General features: G+C 39.4%; 1 protein-coding gene across 4 annotated transcripts in view; it reads right to left on the bottom strand.

Moving 5' to 3' along the window:
* Window positions 1–19,804, bottom strand: part of EPB41L4A (erythrocyte membrane protein band 4.1 like 4A) — a 133,987-nt gene that overhangs the window by 68,757 nt on the left and 45,426 nt on the right. For all 4 annotated transcript variants that reach the window (XR_005704497.1, XM_040090862.1, XM_040090863.1 and 1 more), the window contains exons 3-4: window positions 10,894–10,998; window positions 635–686 (exon numbers count right to left, since the gene is read on the bottom strand). Coding sequence is in view for 3 of the 4 variants with exons in the window: in XM_040090862.1 (XP_039946796.1) it covers window positions 635–686; window positions 10,894–10,998 (157 nt within the window). In the remaining variant the exon portion in view is untranslated. The remainder of the gene's footprint in view (window positions 1–634; window positions 687–10,893; window positions 10,999–19,804) is intronic.

Here is a 19,804-nt window from a genome sequence, read left to right as displayed (position 1 = left end):
CTTCCACACTTCCAAGTATCTTATGCAGCATCTTTATTTATTTGCCAATTAGATTTAGAAATATTTGGAAAAGTTCTTCTAACACACCTTTTAAAAACACTATTCTCCTGTTATTCAGATAACCCTGTAGCAAAATTCTTACAGTTATATTTATTTCATATTTCATATTTCTATTTAATACATTTTTAAAAATATTTCTAAACACCAATCTTTAATTGTAATAAATATAACAGATCTAGCATCTGCAATATATGAAGACTGACAGTAACAGAAGAAAATCTACTATCAGTAGGAGGCACAACTTTTACTTTTAGAAGTAGAAGAGAATCTAAGTTAGTTATGGTATGCTAAGCATGATAGAGGCATCACAGCCAATATAAAATAAATTATTAAAATTAAGAATAACACCACTTATTAACCTAAAACAAAATTTAAGCACACAGAATTCTTTAGACAGTAATGACACTGTTAAATGATACTTAGTGCAACCCATGTGTGAAATTTTGATACAGCAAAGAACTGCAATAACAAACTTGTTAAGAACTATAAATCTGTTGTGACTAGAATAGAGATATTGTGCAGATGTAACATTGTAACTTCATCTTTGTCCTTTAAGTTCAAATCGAATACATACTGTTTATCAATTCTTTATGTTCAGCAAGGGTCTTTGCAGGATCCAGCCAGTACTGTGAGACAGATAATTAGGGAAGTTAGTTACTTAACTTTGAAAATTAACACAAAACACTTGATTATTGATATCACTTAACCTTTTCTTCTCCTTCCCTCATACTGAGCAGACAGGAGGAAGTGCACTCTCATCCCTGGAAGAGAGAGTGCTGCTGCTTGTGCTAGTAAAAATAATTATCAGATGGCATGAGAAAACATGTTTTTCTGTGCCATAGGTCTTGAGATCAGCACAGGTGAGATTAAACACTTGAGTGTGGTGGAAAAGAGACAAGAATCTCAATCTGCCTTTTTATTTCTCCAGTGAGTATTCAGCACTGTGGCCATGGCACAAACCCACACTTGAAATCACTGCACAGCTATTTATTATTTCAAAGGCTGCCAAAATTTTCCTGAAGAATGCAAGAGGTGGGACAGGACTGGGAGATTTCTAACATTTTATTTGAAAGCCAAAGATTCATGGAATTTTACAGATAATGCAAAGGCATTTCTCAAGCCAAAGTCAGTATAGATGAGAACAGAACCCCATTACTCTGGCCCTGTAAGCACACTAGGCACAGCTACAATTATGTGTGTTAGATACTTGTTAAATGCTTGTACAGATGGATAAACAGTGTTGGGTACAGTTACGCTTCCAAGCTGATATGCTGAAGTGCCAAGACAAATGGAACAAAAAACCAGCCTCATTAATCCAGTGTACTCGTACAGCAGTTGCTGACAACAAACCCCAGAGTGGTGAACACCAAGGCAGCTCTGACACTCTGCCTTCATCCTTTTCATATCCTGGCAGCCACTGTGACACTTCCCAGTGGTCTCCCACCTGTGCCCTCCCTGTACAGGCTTGCAAACAGCTCAGCACTGCTACATAAAGCTGGAGGACCCAGCACCTCCTCACTTAACTGCAAGGGATCAATGCTGCAAATATAAAATAAGTATTTAACATTTACAGAAGAAATGGGGGGAAAAAGTATTTTTAATAGACCTAACCATCCAATGATCCAGTTACTAAAGGGACACTTTACTAATTGTTCTTTACAAATACATATAGTATTACCTTAATATTTTTTTATTTATTAAGACTGATTAAAAAGGCACAATGTTATTAAAGAAAGTCACTCCCTTTTAAATTTTCAGTAGAAATTACATTTCAATTAATTCAGTAGAAATTACATTACAAACCATCTAAGCTCCACGCAGTATTTCATATTTGGCCCTTTTAAGTACCTGCAAGAACTTTACCACAAATCTGGAATCTTAATTTTTTGTATCTGCATAAGGTTAAATGCCATTAACCTGCTTGAAACAAAATACTAATGAGGTTGAAATGTTTGCTGTAGTATCAGTCAGTGAAGTGTATGGTGCAGAAACATCTATCAACTTCAAACTAAATGCTAGACTGTCTTAATTAGATTCTTACAAACCTGTACTTATACTGCCACATGGGTCAGTTTTTGATCAAATTTGCAACAGGAAGAAATACAATTTTGATGAGAAAATGCACCATTTTTCAATTATAATCTGAAATAATCAAGATTTTCCCACAACTTAAGACAACACTAAGAACTGGAATTGTGGTGTCTGATTCTTCCTGCAAATGTTCAGTGCAAAGAACCTCAATCTGCTGACTGATATTCTGATACGACAATATTCTTATTATTAAAAAAAATGTAAAAAATTTCAGGCAATTCCTACATACAAATATGTATTTAATGCTTCTATCTTTGTTTTCATAAGCTGAAGTTATATAGGTTATATTTAGTATCATATCAGTGAACTGATCCTGCTGCACTCTGAAAGTTTATTCTTACTCCCTCTGACTCACCTGACCATCAGCTTTGCATCGTTGGTTTAATCCATTAATAGTCTTCTAAAAGTTCTTGTTTCTACTCAACATCATCAGTCTCCATTTTCTTTCCACTGGCTATGACATCTAATTTAATACACACAACAATTCCCTTTCCTCCTACATAATTTAGTATACCATGCTTGGTGATGAGTATAAAAATCCATAAAAAGAAAAAAAAATTCATTCAACAAAACACAAGCTAAGTATAATTTAACTTTTTTTTCCTAAGATCTTGACGACAAAATATGCTCTACATTGTATGACATTAATTCCCTCTACTGCCTTGGGTTACTTCCTACCTGCTCTGCTCTCGGGGCTGTGTGCTCAAACAGAGCTTCCTCCTAGCAGGGGAAAAAAACATACCCACATTGCAGGGTCTGGGGGCATGGTGCAATATGTCTGAATATCATGATAATGTCCTTCTGTATTCATATTTCTACTCTTAGAGCCCTAGGAGGGTATCAGGATACATTCTGATTATAATAGCTCAGATTAGCACTATCAGGTAAGAAAATAAGAATATTTACATCAGCCATCTTCTTCTTGGAGTCAAGAGATTCTGTGAGTATCTCTTTGTGGCCTCTAGTGACAGGCACTCAAAGAAAACTGGTCTTTCTTTTAAAGAATTTGCACCACAAAAAAAGGTACTCAATACCACATGAAAAGAAGCGCCACGTAGTTTGTTAACAGAGGCACTAAGAGATTAGGAAACACTACTGACAATACATGGCATTATCCAAACCCACTTGTTCGCTGGGGTGTGGTTTTATGTCATGGAAATTTTAATTCATTATTAAATGTTGTATCTTGATTCATTATTAGAAGATACATTTTGTTGTTTCTTTGGAGACCTGTCTTGTTCAGAGCACCAAGTAGGTATAGGCAATGCTATTCTGACAGCAACTTGTAATCTTCCAGCGCTTGATTTTTCCATTTGAATACCGTCCTTTTACTGTGGAGAGTTTGGGAAAGCCTGGAATGTCAGTAAAGCAAAATTTGTGTAATACAACCAAATTGCTACCCTAGAGACAGGGTAATCCAATTTATGCTTTATCCTACTGTTCATGCCTCTGCCAGGGCCATCCAGTTCTGTAAATCTGTTTGCTGCATCCAGCTCTTCTCACAGGCTAATTAGTTTGTTGGCTGTTCAGGAAGAGACCACTTTAATGCTACACATTCATATACACTACACAGCACAGCGAAATCTTGTTCACTCATTAGAGCCCTACTGGTAATACTAAAATAATTATATCACCCACGTAAGAGGTAGCTCACCAACACAGCACTTAAAAAACCACCTGGAAGTGCTGAGGTATGCAAGAGTAACAGGGAAAATAACTAAAGAAGCTCTTTCAAACCCCTAATAAGAAAAATGTTTCTTTTGTTGTTGTAATGCATTAATTTGGTTTATATTGTGTTTCATCGAATTTGTAATCACGTGGTTTGTCCTTGCTCAACTGTAACCCAACTCTCTTCCCCTCCCACTTTATCCCTGATTGGGTAGTGGTTTGTCCCTGCCTCTTGGCTCTGCCCCCTAGGGAAAAAGCCCCAGCATGGGGAGGACTTAGGTCTCTCTGGCACCGGTGAGCCACCGGGAAAGATCTCCAGCCAAGCAGGGCAGGACTCGAATAAAGCTGTTATATCCCACGCGGTGAAAGAGAGCAGACTCTTTCCTTTTGCCATCGGCAGTCGCCTAGTCTCATAAAGAAATACCACATTTTGTGCCATTACGTGTGGCTTGAAGCCACAAGAGGTTCCCAAAAAGCTGGAAGAACCACTCGGAGAGCACGTGGCTGAAGAATCTCACGCAGGTACGTGAGTCACGAAACACAGCCCACATACCCAGAGACACAAACCCGTCAGGTGTGGCGTTTGCTGTGGAGTCTCCAAAACACAGGATTCCACAGGCCAGGGCTGCAGTTTTCTCCTTTGGACTCAAAAATCCCAGCGGAATGCTGCAAAGAAGCCCCCCGAACGGCAGGCTGCTCCCAGAGAAGGTGGCTGCTCCCAGAGAAGGTGACCACATGTTCATGGAAAGACGACCCTGGGATTCGGGACTAGAAGCCCTTTTTGCACCAAAAAGGGTCAGTCTCAGGCAAAAGGAGTGATTGGGAAAGAAAGGAAAGGAACGCTGGATTTTTGGTGAGTACTACTTTTGGGTTTCTAAGGGAAAATCTTTTTAAGAGGCATTGAACCGCAGAGAAAAGGGTTTTTTCCCTTTCGGGGAAGATTTTCACTTTCAGAGTAAAAACCTTCAAGGTGCTTTCTTTCGGCAGCCTGGGGGAAGGGGTGGAAAAGGAAACTGTTTCCCCTTTTTGGCTTTTTTTTCTCTCCAGCGAGTTTTTTTTTTCCTTTTGGTTTCTCAGTCACAGTTAAAGGGGACACAGAAACTTAAAATCTGAGCCAAAAAATGGGTGCTAGGCTGTCTGTGTCTCAAAAAAGAGTCTATTACCAAATTTTAAGTGCCTTGGATGATGGGGGTACCCACTGTTTAAAGAAACAGCTGAAAAAATTAATTCTGTGGTTGTTTTCTCAGTTTCCACATGTATCATTAGAGCAAATAAGCTCCCCAGAATTTTGGGAGGCTATAACGAAAAAAATAGCTGAATCTGGCTCCTCTAATAATAAAGAAAATGCAAATTTTGCTTTTTATAGCTTAAAAATTAAGTTTGCACAGCAAAAGCAAAATGAAAAGGGAAAAAAGCCAGTTCTTTGTGAATTTTCCCCAGCTTGTACCTTTGCAGGCAGTCTGAGTGCTCAAACCTCCCATCTCAGTAGTCTCCAGGTGGGGGGGGGTCACAAGATGGAGGGGTTTCCTTTGTCCAAAATGGCCAAAGCCACGTGCTCTTGAGCCACAGGGAGTCTCTCCCTTTGTCTGTCCCTCCTTCCCACCATCCCTTCTTCTCCCCAGACCCCTCCTTCCCTTCGGTGCCGCCCCTGGCACTGCCCTCTCCTCTGACTCTGCCCTCTACCCTCAAACCTCTGCCCTCCAACTCCTCCCTGTGTGACTCATGCCTCCAGCCCCTCCCTGCCCCTGGTTCCCACAGTTTCCGCACCCACGGTCCCAGTTCCCATGCCCCGGAGGTGTCGGGGGAGCCGGGAACCCAGAAGCAGGAAGCGATCCCGGCTTTTCTGCCACCCCTTTCACATATCAACAGTCAAAAAGAGGGGGTGCTGTCTACAGTAATTGGGACCCCTTCCCCCAACAAGCGATTCAGGGTTTATGCAAAGCTCAGGCCAAATTTGGATATGAAAGAGAATACTTTTGCAACCGTTTAAAAGCAAATTTAGCAAGGAATACTACAGTTCCCTTTGACCTCCAAAAATAGTTACTTCCAGAGCTTTGGCAAAATCCTGAAATGGGTGTTGATAATAAGAATTTGCCGATTCGATTAGCAATCCAGCCCGATGGGTCTTTCCAACCTTACAGTAAAATAAAGCAGCTTCCATCAGAACTTTCTGTAACATTTGTGGAGCGATTAAACTGAGCTATTGAGTTACAGGTTAAGAATGAAGGAGCCCAAGAACAGGTACTGGAGGAGATGGCTCTGGCCGATGCAAATGAACGGTACAAGGCAGCAATCCTCAGCCTGTCCATAGAACCGGCTCCAACTTTACCTGACATGCTCCAGGTGTGTGCCAGGAAAATTCCCTTCATAAAAGCTCATCAAAACGACAGTTCCTGAGTCAAGCCGCCACAAAAAGCTGCTGTTGCAGGCACCGTGCCTCCTGCACCTGTGCCACCACCCAAGAGAGGAACAATGTGTCTCCTGTGCGATCAGGCTGGGCATCTCAATGCCCTTTAAAAAGCAATTTCGGGACTTTCAGGACAAATGGGACAGGAGGTCTCAAAGGTCCAAAGGGAATTTTTCAAAGAAACTAAAAAATGTAAATGTTACACTAAATAATCCTGCTTTAACCAGTTCTGCCTTTCAGCAAAAGTCACCGGATATGATAGTAAAGGATCCAGCGACCAGAGAAACCAAAAGTCCTCATGATCGGGTCACCGGCAGTCATGGGTATGCCTATGTGTCCACTCTTCCAGGCCTCAAGCGGGTGCCAGCCGAGTGGGTGAAACCTTTCATCCCTAAAACTGCAAAGCCACCTGCAGAGGGCCCACAAGTGGCCAGTGCTGCCTGGAGGAGAAGAAAGTGACGAACCTTCTCCCTCTAATTATCATTATTACTTAACAGTGTTTTTCTAGACAGTTTGTTTGCACTAAAGGTCATTTTTCTTCTGCAACTTTAAAGGTACTCAAGGTCCAAACTCTGAGCATCTCCCACAAACCGAGCCTTCCTCTTTCTTAATTTAATAAGAAAAGGGGAAATGTAGTAATGCATTAATTGGGTTTATATTGTGTTTCATCGGATTTGTAATCATGTGGTTTGTCCTTGCTCAGCTGTAACCCAACTCTCTTCTCCTCCCACTTTATCCCTGATTGGGTAGTGGTTTGTCCCTGCCTCTGGGTCCTGCCCCCTGGGGAAAAAGCCCAGCACAGGTGGGGCCTAGGTCTCTCTGGTGCCGGTGAGCCACCAGGAAAGATCTCCAGCCAGGCAGGGCAGGACTCAAGAATAAAACTGTTATATCCTACCCGGTGAAAGAGAGCAGACTCTTTTCCTTCTGCCATCAGCGGTCGTCTAGTCTCATAAAGAAAATGCTGCTTTATTCGTCATTCAGTTAAATATATAGTGTGACAAAAAAACCCTGATAGTACAAATAATAAAACTTTCCCCACCACAATGTATTGCTAGGTAGCCCAACCCCCAAACACTTTTCTCCCTGAGACTATCTCAGGACCATGGTTTTAAAACTACTAGCAGGGTAACTTTTTTCTCTTCCCTTAGGAAATCTACTGAGGGGGATCCAAAAAATATTCAATCCAAAATTCAGATCTAGGCTTCTTGCCAGCCATTACAGGACTAATTCCCACAGCAGCCCAGAAAGTTTTAGCCACACTCAGAATGCAACTAAATATATGTTTACAGCTAAAGCACAAAGTGTTGTTTGTTGTGTGAAAACTTTCCATTACACTGCCTATTCTTAAGAGCTTACAAAATTTCACTAAAAATAGCAAGCTAGCAGCATAAAACCACACATCATAAAACACATAAAGCTACACACAGTAGCACTGTTTAGCTCTTTTATGAACTGTCATGGATTAGTACAGTTTGGTTTTTTAGTTATAGAAAAATGTAAAATAATTCTCCAGGTCAGGACCTGGGAATTGCTTTAGAAGAGACAGGGACCTAACAGAGAGCTGTAGGTGGGTCCTTTTTCTTCTTCCTTTGGCCAGAGAGAGACAGGTAACATCGAGCTGGGCCTGCTGCTCCCCCATTTTTGGGGGGGAGCTGGCCTGAGGCCTGGCCGGATTCCATCAGCTCCCGGCTGAAGCGCGGGGGAAGGAGAGGTTGCTGTTTTGCAACAGCTACTTTCTCTAAGCTTCCCTGGAGCAGGGAGGGATCTCTGCTGAGCCCTGATAAGAGCTATGGGCACCATTTGGCATGAAGCCACCCCGATTTACACTGAGGGGTGGCTGAGAAGGCATTTATGATGCTGCCTGGTTTTTTTGTGATTCTGAACTGCCTGAGTGCTCCAATCCCTAATGTTTCTGCGTGAGTTCTTCCTCCCTCATCAGCTTGCCCTTGAACATCTAACACCACGAGCTACAGAGAGAGAGACAAACACTCCAAGCAGATTTAACTCTTTCCCAGCAACATGAAGCTTCCAGAGCTTAGCCCTTCTCTGAGAGAGTAAGAAAGGACAGAGTGAACATAAAGAACAACAGCATGAAGTCAGTAGCTAGAGTAAAAAGACTATTAAGACAGAGGGTTGAAGAGCTGGTTCTTCTATTCTTGCTTGAGCCATGGAAATGAACTCTATATTTAGATCATTCCTTTAATTCATGGGAAAGATAGGCATTTGGGGAGATAGTTGTTTTAATTTGTGTGTAGATTTAAGCAAAGGTGTTTGTGATGAACTAAGTAATATCCTATAAGATGCTTGAACAGAGATAAAGATGAGAAGCCCCCTGCGCCAGTGAAGAAGTGAGAAGATATCTCTGTACCTTAAGGTGAAGAATCCTTTGCTTTGGAGTTACTCATCTTTAAAAGGTGACACCCCAGTATGCAAAAGTCTAAGACCCATGACCCATAAGCAGCTTGGGAAACTGCTCCTGGGAGGGTCACAAAAGCAAGTTTCTCCGGGTGGTTGTTTTTGTGACAGTTTAAAACCCACAAGAGAACTAAGTTGTCACTGGGATCCATGACTCTAGCAGATACTCTTCCCCTAATGAATTAATGAAAGACTATTATCAGATAGTGAAACGACTGAAAATTACAAGTTTTGTTTCTTTATGTTGTTTTGTAAGAAAGTGAACAGTTTGCAAGGGGAGGGAAGAGTGCTTTTGAAGTTTCATTCCATTTTAGTTTTTTCCCAACTTTCTTTTTTTTCTATTCTTTTAGTGTGTGTTAATAAAACTATTTGTTAATTTCTAAGGTAGAGCCTGCTTTATTTTTCTCCTAGTCTCTCTCTCACAAAAAGAGTAAGTACCAAGACCAAAATTTAGTGAATGTGAAACCACTACATAATTGGTGTTTCTGCCTGGTTTGAAATTAAAACTATGACATGAACTTTTCAGATAAAGGAGCATAAACTTTTTGTTATCCTTACACAGACAAACAACACAAACAGGCCTTTTCACCATCACTTGGTACAAAATGGCCCTGGGTGTAAAGGCAACAGCACGCACTTGGCCAGTCACTGTGGCAGCATCTACATGGCAGGGCAGGAGCACACCATAGGATTCCTCACAGCTGAGGTCCTGTATCCACATGACAAGGCCAGTGTTAGTGCAAGAGCAGGCAAATGACAGAAGTGGGATAAACATCTTCCTAATCCATGGGAAAATCAAGAATCACGGTGGCTTCCTGACACTGGGCTGGCCAGAGGATAAAGCCCAAAGCTAACATTAAATTTACACGACTGGAGCACCACATGAGAGAAAAAGTAAAACAAAAAGATGTGCTCTAAAATATGCTTTTATGTGTCCCTTTCACAACAGAGGTGAAATCCCCTTTTATACTCATATTTTCATATGCACCACTAAATACACCCTATGTATGCTTCTGGAAATATTCCCAGGAACAGCCATTTTTATTTTATTTGCAACCACAGCAAAAAGGAAAACACTTTTGAGAGCAAAAATACTTACCTCCTTTTCATTCACATCTCAAATTCCTCAGGAAATCAAAACCACCATTTCTGACAGTCTACCTTTAGTTCACAGCTGAATCTGGCTTACATCTTCATGGAATGAAATGGTTAGAATCTTATCAAGGAACTGAATTCATAGATTTCTGGACTATGGCACGGAAGTTAAAATACAAGGAATGAGGCAGTCTGTAGCTGCCATTAGCAATCAGTAATTTTCTGCTTAATACTGTTCCAAATTCAGTCTTTACATGATCAACTTCTGGTTAACAGAAGAAATTAGCAAATATTTAGCTAATTCAATAAGTTATTACTATATATAGATGAAACAGGGTCTTGTGCAGTGCTATCATCACAAAATACTGGCTTCAAAACTGTAAAGGGCTTGACTTCATTTAACCATAGGCCAGGCACTATTCTCTGCATAATTTTAAGGTAGTACGAGGACCATCCTATGAATACAGCACTGTTTCCTCTTGCTGAGCACCCCCTACTCCTCACCTTTGCCTGCAGCAATCCTGCACAAGCTTTTGGCAGTGCAGATAGTGCTGTTCCAAGATACTGCCTGCTTTGGCTGAAACATCTCCTTGTCTGTTTAGGACAGTAATGTCCCAATGGAAAAAGCCTCAGATGTATGTGGCTGTCCCTGTCAAAGAGGCTCTAGTGAACATGGGCTCAGGGACACAAAGATGTTTCAGACAGAGTGAAAATAGCATTGCCCAACACACTCTGAAACAGGTGTTCAGCCAGTGTTGCAGCAAGTGAAGTAGGCTGTGATGCACTCAGGGACACTGCTTCTCAGGCACTGCAGGACAAAGCAAGACTGAGCAGCACAGAGCACCAGGCACTGACTTCTGGGCACAGTATTGAAGAGGAAAATAGATTATCCTACTTTCATATAATAATTTTTTACAATTTGTACTTCTTAAACTTAGTTTTCAACAACATTTAGCATTTGATTTCGTTCTTATCTAAGATATTAATAGTTATTCCAACACAATTGCAAACAAACAGAAGAAATTATTTCTGGAAACCTGTGCCAGGAAACAGTGAAAGCTAGGGGAAGTAAGACAATCTAACTCTTTACAGGCAAACAGCACAACAGGGTAAATTTTATACATGGCAAATCCAATCTGTTGGGTTTTTTTACTTACCGTTTGATGACTTCGGTCACAATAGCGCAGTCCAAAGTAATCTATTTCCACCAAATTTAAGTGACGAAATACGTAACCCAGGACAACCGACCCTTTTGTTGACTTCTGTGGGAAAGAATTTACAGAGCCTAGTCACAAAGATGATATGCCTTTGTCAGCTATGTGCAGTGGCATTCATGCATTCAATTACCTTTGTCTAAAAAAAAAAAAAAAATTAGGTAGTTCCCAGTGCCTTTAACAAATATTTCAGCAGTACAGATGAAAATATTTTACATATTTTAAAAATTATTCTGTAAAATACTATTAGGAAGCTGGTAAGGTAGTAGTTACATAATACCAAAAGAAAAACAAATAAGCAAACACACAAAACCCCCACGGTTCTGGTGAACACAGCACTTTTCAAATCCCACTTGCCCTTCCAGAACAGACCTGTCACTCAGACTCAGACAATGAAGATCAGGAGGCAAAACTGCCCTTAAGACCTAAATTATACAACATTAGCTTCTCTGTTACAAATCTTTGTAAAGAAGGTTAGTTTTATTTTCTTGTAAAATGTTCTTGATGGTGGAAGGTGGAGCAGTCCAACACCCTAAATTAAAATAATCCCACTGTTTGCTTGAATAACACTTCATTAAGTGTCAATGACAGTATCTGCAAACAATACCGGGAACAATATTGCAAATAATATTGTACTGCTAAGAATGCTGTATAAAAAGCTCACCTCCACCTGAATGCCTCATATTTGTTGGTTTGCCTGGCAGCCAACAACAACAGAGGAGGAAGATGGAGAATAATTACACAGAATGATCCCCCCTCAAATCATTTAGAGTCTTTGATGATTACAGTCCTAAATTCTACAAGAAAATATGGACATAACTCATAATTAGGTTTTGCTTAGCTGCTTCATATTTTATAAACTACCAGACTGTAGTAAAATCATCACAGAGGAAAGAAACAGAAAGTAGAAGCTGTGGGATATTGTTTGCGCAATTTCACTAACTTATGAACAGATAATTTCAAAATTAAAATAGGAAATAATATTGATTAGAAAATCCTTTCATTTAGTTCTGCTGGTGAAGTATCAATCACATCACAACAGTGAAGATCTATTTTTTTTCAGCACATGCATTTAGTCATGATTAATATCTAATCCCATGAGTAGGGACAATACAACAATTTCAGGTGGTGACTCACACACTAAGCAAGCCATGACAAGGTAAACATCGCTGCTAGGCTGGAAATTGCATATCCATGCTATTCGCCAGACTTACTATGTATTTGCTCAAAGCAGGAGATGTACTTGAAAGGTTCTCTTTGTCTAAGTCCATCAGACTGGTTGTTTACATCAAGCAACTGCAATTACATATCCTCTCAGTGTGTACAGTGAGCCTGAATGATCACCCACAAAACAGAGGATAATCTGGGGGGAAACATGATTAAGGCAAGCAGAAATTCACTAAATCTCAGTTTTTCAAGTCGGATAAAACAGAGCAATACAGTGATTTTATCATCGGTTTCGTCAACAAGAAGCTGAACTCAGGTTGTGAGAACAAGGCAAGACAAGCTGTAGAGTGACTATCAGGAGCACTGCAGAAAAAAAGATGTAACAAAACACACCCTAAAAAATACTAAAAACGCAGGTTTGATTTCTACACAGTAGGGACTTAAGACTGCAGTAGTACCTGTACTTACTCATTTTATTTTTAAATTAGCTGTCATTCAAAAGGAGTAGAGGAGACATCCCACTAAAATAGATATCTTTATCTCATCACTTATATATTAGACTTGATGATCCTGATGAGCCCCTTCCAACTGGCATGTTCCACGATTCTGTGTTGTAGAAGGCAAATTACCTTCAGCATTGTTAACTATTTCCATCATCATTTAAACAGTACAACAATGCCTTGGGAACCTAGGAATGGACAGGCATCTTTAGAAACAGACAAGTTCAAAACAAGCAAGCAGCCTTGACTCCTAATGACCCATGCAGATAAATGATGGCAACACTTCTAGCTGGGCAATAAACATTCAGAGAACATTTTAGACTAAAGGATCTTCAACATCAGCCACTCAGAGTCGATGGTTTTTGACACAGTTAACCACAGTGAGGTCAGTAAACCCTTGCAAGAAGGAATAAAAAGGGTTGCCTGCACCATGGCTCACAGGACACATCAAGTAGTGCCCACCTAACCCTTGCTCAAGTTCTGTGATTGTGTAAAGTTCAAATCTGTTTGCTTTCAATGAGCTTTCCCTCTTTGTCTGACCAGTACCATTATTCACAGCATCAGCTGGTTTTATTAACAGCACTAAGAAATACTGATTGAGGCAGCAATATGAAGCTGTCGATTTCCCATTCAGACATCTTACAACAATAGAACAATTCTGGGAATAATCGAAGAAGCTTTAGCCTTACAGGAGTTCAACTTACATGACTCTGCACCAGTTTAGAATGCAACTACCCTTCTTGGCTGGAAGTTTTCTGCTTCATTCAGTTTAGGACTGTACAAGGAGTTTCTGGGACAGCTTTCCTTCCATGGACCCCAAAGCTTGTTTGTTGTCTCCAAGAAACACGCACATTTCAGACCTGGTTTGGTTAAAATTAAAGTCCCCTTTCTTTCCTTTCAGAGATAAAAGGCTTTTTAACTGTTTTTTACTTCTACTGCTAGGCAGAGAGAAAACATAAATGCCTGTTAATTTATCCTCTTTTGATGCAGCTCAGTTAACACTTCAATAATTGCAAGTCCTGCAGAAACAGGTGGTCTGAGTGTGAGGAAAGACTGAGTAAATCCATCCAGCTTACAATGGCTGAGGCTCACCAGCTCTACAGCAGCAAGATGCTCAGTGCTTTGGTTACTCTCAGCCAAAACAGACTGCATGTTGTAGTCTCCACAGCCCTCTCTGCCAATCCCTTTCGCGTCTTTCAGCAAAGCCTGCTGAACACAAAGAAGTGCTTTGCAAGGAAACCGCCAGTATGTGAGCCAGGACCTCTCCTCACACTCTTCAAACCTCACCTTCCTTAACCTCTTATTTTCCCAGCACTAGGGAGCACTGCCTAGGTAAAACACTGACCCTTGGTGAAACAACTGCAGACTCATTTCAATTGAAGTTCTCATTTCTAGCCACATAATTTCATGGTTTCATGCAAGTAATCTGCACCTTCAAGTCCAGTCAAGAAAGAAGCTTTGCTGATGAATCCATTAGTAACTACTTCTCCAACCTAAAATACATTTTAACTACATTTGCTCAAAGTTTTGCAAACTAAGAGAAGCCATCTTATTTCTCCTGATAAAATTACACCAAAATTCAGCAAAGCTGGAAGCCAAAACTATCAAAGATGTTAACAGGATTACATTCTCATCATACAGCATTGCAAAAATTACATCATCTGCCTTGCATTAAGTTCAGATTTGCAAAAGGTTTGCATTCTTAGGGGTAAACCCAAGTACCTTTGTAAATACAATCAGCAATGCTTCCAAGAGAGAACAAAGAATTGCTTCAGTGAGTCATAACATCTTGCTTTACATGTTAGCACTGTAACTTCGTAAACCAGAAAGGCAGGTTTATACTAGAAGAAAATTACACCCAGAAAATTTAGGAGAAGGCTGATTTACTGTAGTTTTCTTCATCAAATTGAAATTATTCTTTTAAAAGCAGTGCCTACAGTACTGTGTTTTAACATATTCATATTACTCTATATTTAGACACCAGAAGTTCTCATCTTTTACACAGCTCACTGCTTTTTAACTCTAGTGAGTTTTTTCTTGTTGGGTATTTTTTCCTCTTCCCTCTTGTGTTGTACAGAGCAGTGGAGGCCACATCAGAACTATTACTGATGTTAACTGAATATAAAGACAAAATATCTGCCTCAGTAGGATGCTAGTCCCTCTGCTGAAGAAAAAGGGCTGTAGGTAGTGTAGCCCCTTGTTATTAAAATAGAGTAATGCATTGTCTCTTTTAAATCAAGCAGACATCATGATGCTTTTCTCCTGAAAATAATTCAATCCACACACTCGACTTCTTACATCCCAAAAAAAAGCTAAGGAAGATGCAGAAGAATTCACATGCTTTTGCTCAGAAAAAAAGGCTTAGAACTTACATTGAACATAAACTCTGCCTTTTGAGATGCCCATCAAAGAGTCCCCTTGATGCAGCATGCTTGGAGACCAAATTGCAGTATTTTCCCTAGGTAAAGGTTACTCAGGCAGCACACTTGAGAGTAAGCAGACACAGAGCAGAAATAGGCATCTCCAAATAGCATTTTCTCACTTTTCTTTTTGGCCTATTCTTCCTCCTTACTTCAAGTTCAGAAAAGACTAGACAGCACTGCAATTTTTCATCAACTTCCCCTGACAAAATCAGCAAGGCATGAAGCTCTGAAATAAAAGTTCTTGGTTTTCAACAATGAAGACTAAAAACCCTTTTTCCCCAAGGCAGTGTGCCACCCAGGCCTCAATTTGCATAATACATTTTCAAGCAGAGAAAACTCTTTAAATTAAAAATGCTAAACATTTACAAATATTCACCCAGACAAAATAGCTTAACCTTAATTTCCAGAATGCATGTTCAAACAGAGACGAATTTACATCAGTGTTATTTTATACATGCAAGACATTCTCCAGCACAATCACATAAAAGAAGTAAATACTTTCAGAAACTGAGAATTTAACAAACACAAATGAAATATCACAGGCTGCCCCAGGAATACATCATTAAAATGAACCATCCAAAATGTACTAATCCATCCCTGCCTCTCAGTTTTTATTTCAGTGGCAGCAGACATGCCAACATATTTTCAGAGGTTTTTGTGTGAGAACTCATAGGATTTATGGACACAGGCACAGACTTCCTTATTACTGTCCCCAAGAACTTGACACGGTGTCTGACCTGCCTGGATGTAACGGATGACACTGAATTCTAAGTGCTGTATATTAAGATACCTTGTAGACCAGTTTAGCTTTCACTAGAGGTCAATCCATTGCATTCCAGTCCTGAAACACTATTCTAGAAAAAATATCTAAAGATCCACCATCTTTTTCTGGTTTTGCAATTACTGTATCTATCACAAATTTATCTGCTCAGGGGCATACTCCCTGAGAGAGGGATACAATCTAGGAGCATATGCTCCAGTCAGCTTCTAAGTACTGGCTAGAGTGCACTTTGAGGCACTGTCACAGAGAGATGTAAACTAATTTCCTTGACTCTGAAACACAGAAGAAAAAACATTAAAGAAACAATACTTGAAAAACGTTTGGCTTATGGGAAATTACTTCAGTTCAGTGGGGTCCTTTTTGGGGAGAAGATGTAAGCAAGTATATTTATACTTACATGGTATAGCAATGCAATTTGGACCTGCACACATGTTAAAAGAATGCCCTAAGCAGGAACCAGTTAAGACAACAAAGGGTAAGAAGAGCAAACACGTAATGGTGTGCTGGCTTGAAGGCAAAACCAGCGAGAGACTCCAAGTCAGAAAAAACAATTTAATAGGAGAGAAAAAAAAGGTAAAATAAAATAAAATAAAATAAAACACATGCAATGGTACAAAAGATCACTGACAGAGTCAGAATACAACCCGAAACCGTGGTGGTAGCAGTCCAGATGAAGTGGTCTTGTTGAAACAGTGTTCCCACAGAAAGGTCTGGTAGCTCTTGTCCTCTGGGAATCCAGCGGGTAAGGCTGCCTGTGCTGTCCCAAATCCCAGATTATATCCAGGTGGGAAAGCTTGGCTCCTCCCCCTGGGCAGAGCATCTCACAATGGACTGATATCATTGTATCAGTCTTGTAATGGGTCCTTGATTGCCCATTAAACAGAGATAGCTCCTGGAGGGAGTTATCTCTGAGTCATGCAGGAAGGCATTGATGGGCCATTAACAGAAGATAGTCTGGAGGGAGGGGGCAAGGGAAACAGTGCACAACTTAGTTTCAACATTTCATGTAGATGGTGATAGAATACATACTTTGGGCACATTTTACATTGTAACCTAGGACAAATGGGAAGAGAACTGAATTTTGCAAATCTAACTACTTACTAGTCCTTTAAAATTGATCTCTCCTCTGCAATGAATATTTTACAAAATGGCAGCAACTGGTTCTGCTTAGAGCAATTCTAGCCATATAAATTTTATTTTAAAATCTATTCATTAATCCATCCCCTGATATTAGCATTATCCAGTTCATCAGCATCCATATTCACCATATGACAGACGAGTTAAGCTGCCAACAATAACGCATTTCAAGTTTTCACAGAAAAGAGCTTTTCTGAAGAACTGAATACCAATGAACATTTCCATCATTCTCATGTACTTTGAATAATTCTACACCTAAGAAAGGAACTATGACAATAATAATGAAATTTAAAGATAGAGAATACAGCCACTCATTGGGAATGGCGAATATGTAGGTTACTATTGTTTCCCTAGTTTTTGAAACTGCTCTTCACTACAGTTGTGTGACCTGGTTTACCTTCCTGTCATCTCCTTTACTCTGGGAGATGAGCAGCTCCATAGTAGAGCAGTTGGTGGAAGTGTTACTATGGCAGAGAAAGGACGCTGTACTTACTTTTGGCACATTTATCCTAATAAAGTAAGCATCCCTTGTTTTCTAGGTGATTTTCATGACATGGTTTTTGCAATTTTTTTCCCCAGTCATTGAAATCTCTCTTGAAACCTTTCTCATATAAACTTGTTACAATTTCAAAAGTCTATTTTTGCTGCTGCTTATTTTGACATTCTTGGTTTGTATTTTGTCCCCTTTTCAGTTATTTTGCCTTTTTTCTTTTGCCTTCCTTTATTTCTTATTTTTTATTACAGCAATATTTCTCATGTTAGTTCTGTCAATGTACATACAAAATATCAATAATATCAATACATAGGAATAGATACATAGGTATAATCTTTTTTGTATCTGTCATCTAGTCCTAGTATGTTTGGTTCTATTCCTCCTATTTGTAATTTTGTGATTTCCGCCTTTGTGCCAAAGGGAGGCACTTGACATACCAAAGTGTCAGTTCTAATACTCTATCTGTTCCTGTGGTCATCCACTTAAACACCTCTTTTAAATTACGTGTTGCATGCATTTTCTTTGCTGTGAAAAATAGAAGTTCACTCTTAGAATATTTTTCAAAAGTTTAGTAAGGAAATAAAAAAGGGCAATGTTCAGATGTTCCAGGGGTGTTCCAGGCTATCAGCCATTGAACACACTGGAACATTAAGACAGTGTTATCTATATACTGTTAGCCTACTAAGATACATGCATATGCATAAGTTTCATGCATTATTCAAACATTCTTTGTAGCTTTTGATGTTGTAGAAACTTTCCTTTGTTTTGGTATTCCACTCTGACTTATCTACATGATATCCTGCAGATCAGGTCAATATACTTTACTCCTTCTTGTGGCTTCATCCCGTTGTTTCACACCTCCCTAATAATGAGTAGTTAACAAGTCCTTCTCTAATTCTTCTCCGGTGCTCTGGTTTGTACGGTTATTTTATCACTTGGACAGGTTAGTCAGCAGATGTGGGAAACAATTGTTTTATACAGTTCTTTCAGTTACATAAGAGTATTTTAACATTTTATATTTTGCTAAGGCATACAGTACAATACATTCATCACACTATTATTTCTATAAGCCATAAGGTGTATACATTAACATAATATATTCATGACATTACTATTTCAATGGGCTGTACAGTGCATATTTAAAATGAGAAATTAGGTTATATTAGCAAACAGCTAAAAGGGGTTATAAATTGTGCTATACTTGCAACCAATAACAACATGTAAAGACAAATGTGAAAGCCAATATTATAGAGTAAATTTTAACAACGGAGTATATGAAACTGATTATGCACAGCCGTTTCAGAGCACAGGGACTTAAAATTCAGATATGTCACTTGCTTTGCTTAACTGCTTTATGTGCAAGACTGACAAGGGAGAGTGTAAGGACAGAGCTGAACTCTAAAAGGCTTTCAGAAAGAGAAATGTTAAAAAATAAAGACTAGACAATCTATCAAACTGCTCAGGGATTTTACTATTACTTCAGCTGTTAAACAAATAAGTAATGAAGTTATATTCTCATCACAAGAAGTTGGCCCAAACTATTACCTGGCAGAACGGTTAGAAGGTTTTTTGTGTTAGATTGTTTGGGAAGTTTTATAGGAGCAGTAAGAATGAGAAGGAGAAAAGATCAGTGTACATCTTGCCAATCCTTTATTTTGCCATTTTTTCATTCAGAATGAATAGCTGTACTGTCAAAGCCGAGCATACCTGCAGAAGCCTGTTTGTACAGAGCTCCACTAGACTGAGTGAAAAAACAAACCACCTTCTCATGCTCTCTCTCCCTCAGCAGCCTCCCTGTCCACCAACTGGTCTCAGCCTTGTTAACCTCTTTGCCTTCAAGTTGCTTTTTCTTTCTTAGAATTATTATTTCTGCTGCTCTCTGAATTTTTACCTGTCATCCCCTCTTTTTTCTTCCCCCTCCTTTAGACTCCATTTCTCAAAGTCTCATCAATGTTCTGGTCATGAAGTCAGCAATTTATAATGGTAATTCCCAAGTAAATTCTCAATTTATTTTTTAACTCTTTCTTTCTAAATCCCCATGTTCAAGAGTAAGGGCTACAGTGTATTGAACACAGAGGCTTAAATCTTCAAGTCAATTCACACTGTAGAAACCTCTATCAAGCTCAGTTTAAAAAAAAAAAAAAAAAATCAGTAATTTCTTACATTTTCCTTCTTCAAAAGCAATGGTACTAGTATGATTTTGTTTATTATCTGATTCCGTTGATTGAACTCATTCTCAGTCAAGATATATTACAAGAGAAAAAGTAACAACAAAAACAGTGAAACCTTCTCAAATGCAAAACTAATGGAAAAGACAAAGAGAGGATATGTTTCTTAAAATATATCAGAGACG

This window comes from Hirundo rustica, chromosome Z (assembly GCF_015227805.2).
Source record: "Hirundo rustica isolate bHirRus1 chromosome Z, bHirRus1.pri.v3, whole genome shotgun sequence".
Taxonomy (NCBI): Eukaryota; Metazoa; Chordata; class Aves; order Passeriformes; family Hirundinidae; genus Hirundo; species Hirundo rustica.
This window is presented reverse-complemented; position numbering and strand designations above follow the sequence as displayed.